This window comes from Lepidochelys kempii, chromosome 3, assembly GCF_965140285.1.
Source record: "Lepidochelys kempii isolate rLepKem1 chromosome 3, rLepKem1.hap1, whole genome shotgun sequence".
NCBI classification, from domain to species: domain Eukaryota; kingdom Metazoa; phylum Chordata; order Testudines; family Cheloniidae; genus Lepidochelys; species Lepidochelys kempii.
In genome coordinates this window covers 169,278,702-169,291,202 of record NC_136382.1, presented here as the reverse complement: position 1 = coordinate 169,291,202, position 12,501 = coordinate 169,278,702, and the positions used below count along the sequence as shown (strand labels likewise).

The 12,501-nt window shown below is 41.8% G+C and overlaps 1 protein-coding gene across 5 annotated transcripts in view; it reads left to right on the top strand.

Annotated features, from left to right (window-relative positions):
* HHAT (hedgehog acyltransferase) overlaps nt 1-12,501 on the top strand; it is a 334,535-nt gene that overhangs the window by 28,298 nt on the left and 293,736 nt on the right. For all 5 annotated transcript variants that reach the window (XM_073338997.2, XM_073338993.2, XM_073338994.1 and 2 more), the window contains one exon: nt 1,779-1,991. In XM_073338997.2, the coding sequence (XP_073195098.1) occupies nt 1,779-1,991 (213 nt within the window). The remainder of the gene's footprint in view (nt 1-1,778; nt 1,992-12,501) is intronic.

Genomic DNA, 12,501 nt, shown 5'->3' with positions numbered 1-12,501 from the left:
CACTAGTACACATCCTTTTGGTATTGTTGAAGAAATAGTCCCTTGTAGGTACCCACACTGATACTGCGGTACCCTACAGTATACCTCATGATATGGATTTTTCTGCCACTCCCCCTTCCACAGTCTAATGGCTATAACTGAAATTCTTCCAGATATTTAGACTTCCTTTTAATCTGTTGCTCCTAGTTCGATCCCTTGCACAAACCCTAGACATTCCACTCTCTCTGGTGTTTACATCCTTTGAATACTTTAATTGGTTTTGCCTGTATTCAGTTTTTATTCATGAGCTAGTTCCTTGAGACTCTTCATCATTTCTGTTGCTCTTTTTTGAATCCCTCAAATTTGTCAACATATTTCTGATACTGAGGCACCCAGATCCGAATATGTTTGCATCACATCCATCAGGAGGATGATTACGTATATTACCTACCTAACCCTTTGTGTAAGAAGCCTACAAATTTTTTTGCAATGTGTGTAAAAAACAAACAAACAAAACCCCCCCCCCCAAAAATTAAAGGTGAACCCCCGCCTTCCACACCTCCAGTTGTTGGAGTTTCTGGATTTGAGGTCTAGCTCAAAATTAGATTCAGCATGTCTGCTGCTTCTTGAAATATGGCATTATTCATGGGAAATAATGGGGGTTATCCCTTGTCATGCTGATTGGTGTTATGTGCATAAAGCCCTGTGCATCAAAATGAAATTATATGCCTTAATGTATAAAGGTTATTTTGATGGAGCGTAATATATGATAAACAAGTGCTTCACTAATGCTCTCTACTTCAAGAGAGATGTATTCGCTCTAATTCAAAATGCAGATTTTTGTTTCATATCCCAGAGTTGCTTAGTCAAGCTTGGCAGTTTCTCTTTAATGACTGTGGGTTTCTGAATTGGAAAATGAAGCCTATTGCTCTAACAGTTGGATTTGTGCCAAAACAATGGTCACTAACCATCCTTTAACTGACTGGCGTAGACTCAGTTTTGCTATCTTCATCCTCTGCTTCCTTTCACGGGCTTATGGATTTGAAGAAACTGTTCTTCGCTTGTGAATAGATTTATCCTCTCTCCAAAAATCACTTTTATTAGGACTGACAAACTCATTTCTCTTTGGTTCCAATGCATGGTGCAGTAGGACAGGATCTTATCAAATGGGGGGATGGGGTGGAAGGCTATCAAATCCACTACAATATAGATGTTACAGTCCAAACACAGTTCACTGACATGTGGGCATTCACAAAGTCTGTTAATTACATTGAGAATTTCCTGCCCTTGGCCTCTATACATCGCTCACCTTTGTCTCTCCCCTTCCCCAGTGCAGGAGAACGAAAGGAGCAGGCAGCTGCTGCCACTGAGCCACCTTCCTGCTACTCCACTGGCCCATGTGGGCTGCAGCATTCTCGCTCTAGACAGGCAGGAAGCAGCCTCTGTCTGCAGGAGCCAGCAAGCCCTGCAGCGGCCTCTGTTGGGGCGGCCGGAACTGCAGTCTTGTCATAACTACTGAGGCTAGCAGCAGTATCATCTAGCAGCTCCAGTCTCAGCTTTCGCTCAGCCTGAAACCCTGATATGCCAAGGAAATAAGTGTAAATAGTGCTGCCCCACTATGTGCTGGTGCCTCCCCAGGGAGGCGCACGCCATAGTTTGAGAGAGTCTATATTAACTGCCCTTTATTGATGATGGCCTAGGGACTAGTGGAGTGCCAGTAAGAATGTTGATTGTTTGATATCAAAATCCTATCATGTTATAAACGTAGCTATCGCACCATTCTCTGTTTTGTTTTGCAGAGAGGGTGGTACGACACTGAAAATGAGTACTACTTGCTGCTCTTCACCCTGACTGTTCACTGCCTCTACTACACTAGTTTCAGCCTTGAATACTGCTGGCATGGCTCTACCCAGAAGAGGTACTACTCATTCTTTTGGATGCTGGCCTACATGTTCTACTATCCTGTGTTCCACAATGGACCCATTATGACCTTCAATGAATTTACTAAGCAGGTAACAGCACTTTCAAGCTGATTCAGCTCTTGGTTTTTGATACATCTGGTGTGGACTGAGGGCTAAATCCTCTGAGGTGCTGTGCACTTCCTGCAAGATTCCCAGCACCCTAACATATTACCTTTAATGTGGGGGTTGACAGCGCTGGGCACTTTGATAAATTGGCCAGAATGGGCTCTGAAAGAAGAAAGACAAAAGCGTGAAAATTAGTTGGGGGTCTTGAGCTAAAACTACATATTATTAAACATCCCCTAAACTTCAGAAGATTTTGGTTCTGGATCCAGACTTTGAAGCTCAGGCCTATATCTTGAAAATAACATCTGAAAAGCTGCTAAACAAATTGGTGACCTCTTTCCAGCTGCCAGATATATGTATTCAAGCTGTATTAAATTAAAATGGGAAAGAGGTGGGGGAGTGGGAGAGCAGATTCTTTCATCTTTTGAGAGGTGGTGTCATTAACTAGGTGAACATTTTGGATAGGCAGAGCCTAAAATTCCCTTTAATCCATTACTTCAGATGATTCTTTTGATAACATATTTTAAAATGCTCCTTGCAGACGAGTCTGAGTTAAAAGTTTCATTTACAGTTATCTACTTGAGAAAAAATTCTCATTGATGAGATTTTCAAACACACTAAGGTTAAGTATATTTTCTGTGTTCATCTTCCCCTTTTTAGTATGGCTTGAAGTACATTGCATGCGGGAAAGAGGGGAGCACTGAGAACACAAGCTTAGGTATTACCTGGTTACACATCAGCCATAGAATAATACTGAATTCACAAAAAACTAGTGGTTAAAAACTGAGTATCTGTTTCATTGATTGAGTGACAGGTTGAAGGAAAATGTCCAAATAGGTCTAAAAATCTAGGGATCGGGGTAAAGATGGGGCTGATTTAAACTCAGAGCTTTAGTTTTCCACATATATTTTTTTATTTATCTTCTGCATGAGGCTGTGAATGCTTGGAGATACAAATATCTTAGTTCCTTTTTGAAATAGATATTTTTTTTCAATCAACTGGATACCTTAGAAAACCCACAGTGGGAATGTAGTAGTTTTCATTCATGCATTTTGTGATTTCAGTGCCCAGTGTCCATAACTGAGTCTAATATATGATTTTCTCCTTCCTGGATGTTGTAAGGGACTTCTATTTCCATGTGGGCTTTAGAAAAACAAAGTAATTTAGTTGCTTTAAACAATACATCTATCACTGAATTTGACAACATCAAGGTATACAACAGTGATATAGAGACAGGTTAGTTTTGAGCAAGTCAGTGAGGGAACTTTTGACACTGTTAATAGATATCTTTCTGTTGTGTGTATCACAGGCAATACACCTTATTCAAATAAAGTTACCAGAAAATGAATAAATTGCTCTTTATCATTTTCAGTTTTTCTTGCATGACAACAGGTCCATCTATGCCTGTTGTGTTTCTAACATGCCCATCATCATAGTATCTAAGTGCTGAACAAAAATACAGCCCTACTGTCTTCCATACAAAGATGGGAATTCCAACGTTCCAATATTGTTGTTTTCCTGAACAGCAGATACCAATGTAAGAGATATTTTGATGCTTGGACTCAGTTCAAGCTTATGCACTAAACAAAGCCAAGTTGAAAGTCAGCTAGAAAATTACACGTAAATAAGAATGAAAGAATTTTCAGTATTAGTCCCCAGAAAATTTGTGATGCTTATCCTTATCCTGAACCAGGTGTTTAAGTTCTGTAAAGCCAAAATTACAGGAAAGTCTTGGAGGTGCCAGATTTGGGGGTCTTAAGATAGAGAACATTCTTAATTTAGTATGTTTTCTGGGCACTCTACCATATGTAGCATATGAAAAATGATAAGAAAAGGTAAACCCTTCCCACCATCCTACACAGGTGCAGTGGAAACAGAAATTATAGGGTCATCATGTGTATATGAGTGATAAAATCTTTCTTCAGCTGTTCACAAATCCTTCATTTTGTTGCATTGAATGTGTCGTAGCTGGCAGTTGATGAGTATTCATTGGACCACATTTTCCCCTGACGCCGGTTTGAAAGCTGCTGATAAATAGTTTAAACTTCTATTTCCAAACTTTTGACAGCTGAGACCCCCTTTTAAAAAAAAAATAAATGAAACCAATCATGTGCCTGAAACACTGCCATGTGGTGTTAAAGGTCATCTCATCTTAAATTATACATCTCCTAGGCTCGTCTTCTACGCCCCCCCCTCTCCCAGGGGACTCTGCCGTAATTCTTCATGAAAAGATTCTTTCTCTCCTTTCTTATGCTTTGGTGAGCAGTGAAAAAACTAACAATGTTGCCATGTAAATGATCATCACTGGGATATGAGTTACTATCCATTCAAATAAATGGCACAATTTAAACCTCAGAACTGCTGTTTCAGGTGCTCTACAAATTCATGACATGTCTCTGCGTTGGTTACACTTGTTTCATAGTTTGAAGCTTTTCTTTGAAACCATAACAGTTAAAGACTAATTTTTAATTAAAATGAAAGCTGAGACTCTGAAGAAAAATTGAGCATCCAGTTTGGCTAATCATTCACACCTCTCACTTTGAGAAATGCAGGACATTGCTACCCGGACTTGGATAGTGCAAGAATAGTAACAGGACAGAGACTTTCACCTCTAGGCAACCACTTCAGATAAAAGCCTAGATTGGTAGTAAGCAAAAGTCATTAGTTGGCTCTGTGGTGTCCTGTGTCTCTCTGGTAGCTTACATGAAATGAGTGGATGACCTCAGTCCAGTTCTCTGAATGGCTAGGAGTCCACACCACAGAAATCTTCACCACTATTGGCACCAATTGGCATCCTAGATAAGTCTCAGTAGAAATGGCATGAAGGCAGTAATACTCTCACAGCCTGGCAATACCAAGTCACATTGGTGATATGGCCTGGGTGAGCTTGCCCGTTTGCTATGCGTGTGCATGCTGTGTCTGATCTCCTGAGAGGCATAGACTTCAGGTTTCAGTGCTATCAATCAGCCACCTTTAATAAAGACTGTATTTGTAGAAACCATTGCAAATGAACATTTCTACCCGAGGCACTTGGTGCATAGGTGTACGGTGAGGGACTGATAATTTCAAGGTACAAGGCATGTGCAATAGTAGCACAGACATACCAGCTGGTCGCTAAATACAGCAATGAGATATGCTTTGCAGTTAAAATTTTATAAAAGTCAAGGTACTTACAGTGTATGGGGATTGCATCAATGAAAAGCCAACTTGTGACACACCAGGACGCTGAACAGAGGCAAGAACAGGGTCTAGCATAGTTATAGTTCTGAATCCATAATTGCTGTGCATCTCAAAGGAAGACAAGATAATAAAATAGCCTCCACCATCAATAGAGCAGATGGAACCTCAAGGCAGCATGTACTCTCAGAAAACTAATTTAGTCCTGTGTGGAATGATTAACGCTTGGTTTGAAAGAAAATACTAGGGACTGCCTCTCTGTTCTGGTAACTCCATAACTGTAAGCAATGTGCATGGATCTGTCCAAGTGAGTGCCATTGTAACCAGCTAGATATTACTCCAATGCTTTACTTAGGGATGTGGTTAACTTTTGGTGACTGGCTTGTACTTCTGATAGTCTCTCTCTCTCTGTCTCCATCCTCCTCCCACCTGGCTAAAATGAATTTAATCACATTAGAGTGAACTTGGGCAGGCTCAGTGACAGGAAGAGAGATGCTTGTCACCTGGTGCAGTGGAGAAAAAGATTCCCTTACTAAAGAGATACACGATGAAAATACAGTTAACAAAAGTAGAATATGCTACACTTTTAAGAATCAGTAGAAGTGACCTAAATTTGGGGTATGTCTACAGCAAAATCTGTACGTGGGCTAGCCGGCATAAGCTAGCTTGAATCCAGCTAGTGCAGATAATGATAGCAGTGAAGACAGTGCTGCACAACCTTCAGAGCAGGCTAGCGAGAAAAGAATGTACGCAGGGTCCATGCCAGCCTTGTACTACCCACACTGAAGCCCGCACTGTGGTGTCTTTGCTGCTATTGTTGTTTGCGCTTGTTGGGTTCAAGCTGGCGTGGGTAGACTAGCCTGTGCACAGCTTTGTTTTCTTTTCTGTGGGTATGTCCGACATTTGGACACTCATTTTCCATTAGAATGAATAGGAATCAGGTGTCCAGTTCCCCTTTGTGGCTTTGAATAGAAAAATGAACACACACACTGATTCTGCATTGAACTGTGACTGACAGAAGTGCCAGAGGAATTAAAGGGGCTGAGTCAAGTGATTTTTCAGTACTTCGAAGAAACTTGGTCTCTTCAAAGTACTCACTGCCAGTGAGATGTCATTAAGGGAGATGAGTCAGAAGAGCAATAGCATCTGGAAAACTCATTGAAAGAAGTAACAAGTTATCAAGTAATTTTCTAGACTTCACTAAGAACAAGGCAATCAATTGTGCATCTACAAAGCCCTTTTCAGGAGAAGAACAAAACTGGTGGGGAGAAAATTCAAATGAAGATGGTGTTTACCTTTTAACGTTAGCTTAGATGAAGACTGAGGAAATATTTCCTTATTATGTATCATTTTATAGCTCCAAAAGCATGCTAATCATTTCAAAGAAAACATAGCAGACACTGTCCCTGCCACAAACAGACCTAAATTTTAGGCATGAGACAATGAGTCGGGGAGAGACAAACAGTAGAGAAGGATGCTGGTTACTGCAATATGATTGCATTTGAAGTATGCATATGCCTATCTTGGTGGTTCTGCAAGATTTGATTTTTAAACAAAATTTAAAAAGGAAGATAAGGTTATTAAATAATTCATATTATTGACTCCCTTGTAGGTGTTGCAGAAGAACTGCATTTGTTGGAGCGACTTAAATGAGGAGGGGTAGTGACTTGGCAGATATAGAGAGGAGTCTGAATGATAATTAATGAGCAATTTTCAGTAGCTCTATCCAGGCGCATGAGGTATAAAGTATGTTTATGGCTGTTATCATAAAAAAGAAGGAGAATTGCAGAAACACTTTATTAATCTTGGGAGTGAGAAGAATGTTGCTGTTTATCATGCTGGAAAATGGAGTTGCAGAAAATGAAAAATAGCAAAACTATTCTATGGCAGAGAGCTTTCAGTAATAATGCTTTTACTTTGTTACAATTGCTTTGCAAAAATGCGATAGTTTGACCTTTTATTAATAGTAGTCTGCGTCTGGCAGCTGTGCCACAGCACCATCCAAGATCGCTTAATCAAGGCTGTCCCTCTACCTGTGGGGAAGGGTGGCGTGAACTCCACTATCCCTGGAATGGGCAGTCACCTGTACCTTGTTAGTAATGACGATGTCTGGTCACAGAAGAGGATCCTCATGGTGGATGTCACAGTTCCTTTTGAGAACAGGACCGTGGCCGCCTTTGATCCCCAAGCTCAAAAAAGGAGAAATACGCCACCGGATGATGCCCTGAATGTTGGGGGTTATGAGGATCAAATATATGCACTGATCGTTGGAGCTGTGAGCACAAGGGATCCCAGTAAAGAGTGCGAGAATGCGGAATCGGTCAGCGCTATGCCCGGCTGATGCGGCAACTCATGGTGTCGGACCATCAGGTGGTCAAGGGACATTTATTTAGAACATGTCACCAGACAGCGGCAATACCAGGAGAAATGAGACAGAGTGCCAATGAGAAGAGAAAACAGGAAAGTAGCTGAAATATTTTTTTAATAGATCGTATTTATTTAGGGCTAACTTACCCTAAATTCTCAATTACTGAGGGGCAATTTATATTTATTGTTACATTATTTATTTTTCACAAGTTATTTCTAGAATGAGTTTCCATGGATACTGATATTTAAACGGTACTGTTAAATTTATTACCCTAATTTGGGATATTGTAGATTATGGATTATGTGCATTTTATGACTTTTTATTACCAAACTTGCTATCTTTGGATAATTTAAGCATTCTACCCAGGTGAATAGAAACTTTTTTATTAATCCGTGCTGTAGATAACATTAACATAAGCTTTAATAAAATGTTTAATTTTTGTATTACAGCTGTGCCCAGAAGCCCCACCCAATAATTATAGGCCCTTTTATGCCAGGCACTGTACAAACACCTGCAAAGACGTGGCAGTTTCAGTAGGTCAAAAATGTCAACCAGCCTCTACAAATTCACCTGCAGAATTTGTGGGTGTTATGTACGCAAATACATGTAGCCCATATTAGAACCTAACTTCCCAATTTGTACATGCAAACACCCATATTTGTATACGTTTGTGGATGCCAGTTGAAACCTTGATCCTTCCACCCAAAATTTGAGAGGGTCTGTCTTTTGTACAGTATGCAAAATATTCATGTGCAAACCTGATTTAGGTGTGTAAATGTGTGTTGGCTTCTGTTAGTAGCTTTCTGCATGCACAAACAAATGCATGTGAAAATTTAACTGCCTCACAAAAGGGAGGCATTTGAAAATTAAAGCTCAACATCTGTAGTGTTCTTTGGTTTGCATGCTGTATTGTGTGTGACTCCGGAAGGCAATGCTGGTTTCCTACTAAACAGTAGATCATATTCTAACCAACTTCAGGGAGAAGGTGGAATGAGACTTAGTATATGAATGCATTTAATACAGTTAATGTCCTAGAATTTGGTGGGCATCCTGGGAAACATGCCAACTACAAAATTTAAATCTTCCCCCATATAACTTAAACTTGTGAGACCAGCACTTGCTCAGCAGATTGCCATAGCTCTTGCTGACCGTGGCAATGTTACAGGAGTAAAGCGTTTAGTGCGACAAATTGTTTTTGAGCAATAAATCCAGTGTATTAGGTACAAACAGGAGAGTTTCAAATCACACACCGTTATTTTTTCTCTTCTCCTTTCTTATCTTCAACAAATATTTACCACTACCATAGCCACTATGTGGAAAATGTTTTTACTTCCCTTTGGCTTTTCCCAGCATCTAAGGATATTGATAAATATAGGATGATTATAATTTGTCTCTCACATGTGGACTCTCTTAAGGTTATAGTGCCTGGGAACAACTAATAGTGTTTGTCTCTTTCTCCAGTAGTTGTTTCTGCTAAGGCTGTAGTAGCCTCTGAGGCTCCTGCCTGCCTCCTTTGTGTACCCCTTGGTCAGTCTCAGCAAATAGCATTCTCTGCCCTTCTGCAGCAGAACCACAGGTGTTCTCTTGGTTCAGGGCCCTTCCAGTGATTTGGAGTGCATGTGAGCATGTATATGTGCACGGATGCATGTGTACAGGGGGATCCACTAACAATCACAGCAGGCTTTGCAGTTGGAAGAAGTAGCATCAGCATCCAAGAGCAACATCATGGGTAAACTATGGAGAGATGCAGTTTACATTTAAATAATGCGTCCAGAACTTAAAATTCTTTCTGTAAATGCGGGGGGAGAGTTAGTTCCAGGGAAATTGGTTTTTTGCCGTACAGTACTATAGTCGGGAGGGTCCCCCGCCTTACCCCACACAGGCACAGCCCACTGGCACTGGAGACAGTGAGGCAGGCAAGGAGCCTGAGGATGCTGTAGGCTAGGAGAAGCACGTTGCGCAGCGGCAGCTTCCCCTCCTCTGCAAGCACCAGGGGCGGGGGGCTCAACCCTCGGCCTGCTCACTCCACCCCTTCCCCCAAACCCCCACCCTTAACCTATCTCTTCTTCCCCCCTTCTCCCCCTTTACTCTGCACGCCGTGTCCTCACTCCTCCCCCCTCCCTCCTGCCCACGGCAATCAGCTGGCTTGCAACGTTCAGGGGGCAGGAAGGTGGGGGGAGGAGCAAGGACTTGGTGCGTAGGCTCCCCCTGCCTCCCGAACACCGCAAACCAGCTGATTGTCATGGGGAGGAGGCAGGGGAGGGAGGGGGAGCCTGCACGCTGTGTCCTCGCTCCTCCCCCCTCCCTCCAGAACGCCGCAAGCCAGCTGATTGCCGTGGGCAGGAGGCGGTGGGAGATGGGGGAAGGCGCTGATCCGCAGGGTCTGCCAGCAGATGGGAGGTGCTGTGCGGAGGGGCGGGGGTGTAGGGGAGCTGATGGGGGGCTGCCAGCTGTGGACAAAGCAGGCAGCCAAATGACGTTATAGCAAAGCATTGCACAACTTTAAATGGAGCGTGTTTTGTAATTGAGCAGGAACGTAAGATCAAAACAACATTAAGCAAGAGGATGTTAAGAGGGAAGTTACTGTATACATAATATATGAATGCTTATATGCATCACTTGATGGTTTAAATGCAGCCACCTCTGGTGTATACCATGATTGTTCTTTGACAATGCCTGGCCCTATTACACAGCATATTAAAGCATACCTTAGTCTCTCAGGACAGTGTCAGGAGCCCATAGAGTTTAGGGTCTCTGAGCCTATTTCCAAAGCTCATTGAAGTCAGTTGAGAGACTCCCATTACCTTCGGTGGGCTTCGGGTCAGGCTTTCTGTGGGAGATCACCTTGAGTGAAAACCCTACATTTTTATTACTAGCTGTCCCTCAGGCACTGAAAAATCTACTTTAAGACCCCTGCCTGGTTTTCTTATTAAAATGGTTTCCTTAAAATAGATGACCTGGTAGGTTGTTTTCTTCCTTTACAAGGGCTATTTAACTAAATGCTTCAAAGATAGTTAATGCCTTTTTATGAGAACAACAAAATGTTGTACAGCTACTCAAAGCCTACTCCTAAAGGTGAACTGAAAGAAACTAAGGAGAAAAGTAAATTTCTTGTCTCTTAATTTGCTTTATTTTAGTAGCTTTTCCTGTCAGAATTTTTAAATTCCAGGGTTTTTGTACAAGTTTGAAGGTAAAGTGCTTTCTTTGGAAAAAATTAACCCAACAGATGTTAAAGGGGAATAGATTATTAATTGAAGATATTGTAGTTCTGTTTATCTCCCTGGAGTGACTTCTGTTAGCTTGTATCAGTGAGGAAATTCTATAACATGGTTACACTTGTGTGGTTAAAAATACATGTTAGTGCTGTAGGTTTGTTTTGAGGCTGTTCTCCAGGTCCTTCTGCTTGCTGTGGTTCTTGCACTTTACACCCAAGCATATGATGCTGGTCACTGTTAGAGACAGGATACTGCATTAGATGGAACTTGGGACGGATCCAGTCTGCCAGTTCCTACATTCCTGTGTTCCCATGCGTGAAGAGACACTAAAATGAGGGACGTCAGTGGTAGATACATGCTGAGAGAAACATCAAGTTTTCTTTTCATGTGCTCTTTGAGAAGCTTGTGTTTATTTGTTAGCAGATACTTTTTGCTGAATCAGGTACTTAGGGTACAATTCACAGAGCCAGATACAGGTTTTATTAAAATGGACTTGTATTCTTCTAAGTGTGGCAGCTCTCTAGAAATTAGAGGATTATAATTAAATCAGGCCCTCCTTGAACAACCTCAAATACGATGGCATTCATAGATTCATAGATACGAAGGTCAGAAGGGACCATTATGATCCTCTAGTCCGACCTCCTGCACAACACAGGCCACAGAATCTCACCCACCCACTCATGCAAAAAACCTCTCACCTATGTCTGAACTATTGAAGTCCTCAAATCGTGGTTTAAAGACTTCAAGGAGCAGAGAATCCTCCAGCAAGTGATCTGTGCCCCATGCTACAGAGGAAGACGAAAAATCTCCAGGGCCTCTTCCGATCTGCCCTGGAGGAAAATTCCTTCCCGATACCAAATATGGCCATCAGCTAAACCCTGAGTATATGGGCAAGATTCACCAGCCAGATACTACAGAAAATTCTTTCCTGGGTAACTCAGATCCCACCCCATCTAACATCCCATCACAGGCCATTAGACCTATTTACCATGAATATTTAAAGATCAATTAATTACCAAAATCATGTTATCCCATCATACCATCTCCTCCATAAACTTATCGAGTTTAATCTTAAAGCCAGATAGATCTTTTGCCCCCACTGCTGCCCTTGGAAGGCTATTCCAAAACTTCACTCCTCTGATGGTTAGAAACCTTCGTCTAATTTCAAGTCTAAACCTCCCAATGACCAGTTTATATCCATTTGTTCTTGTGTCCACATTGGTATTGAGCTTAAAAAATTCCTCTCCCTCTCCGGTATTTATCCCTCTGATATATTTATAGGGAGCAATATCTCCCCTCAACCTTCTTTTAGCATTCAACATATTTGCTGCCCCCAGGCTCAGAATTTGTCTGGCAGTGGGGTGACAGGGTATCTGAATTGATAATGTGGGGGCATAGGGTGATCCATCTCCTGCCCTCGTTGGGATACATAGATACCCCTGCAGGACTGAACCATATGGAGCATCCATTAAAGCAAATCAAAAATGTGAACAGATGAAAACATGATACACCTGTTTCAGGGAGCTGCGTCATGGGATAGATTCAAGGCCTGTAGCGCTGTCAAAGTATGCTGCATGTATGGTGACAGTGCACCATGCACTTGAATCGGGATGGCTAATGTGGAAGCTCTGAGCTATTGTGGCTTGAACTGGCAGAAGTACAAGTCTGTAGTATAGACAGGATATATAAGGGAAGTGTCCCTTTTCTCCATTTGAACGCATGTGGGAAGATCCTC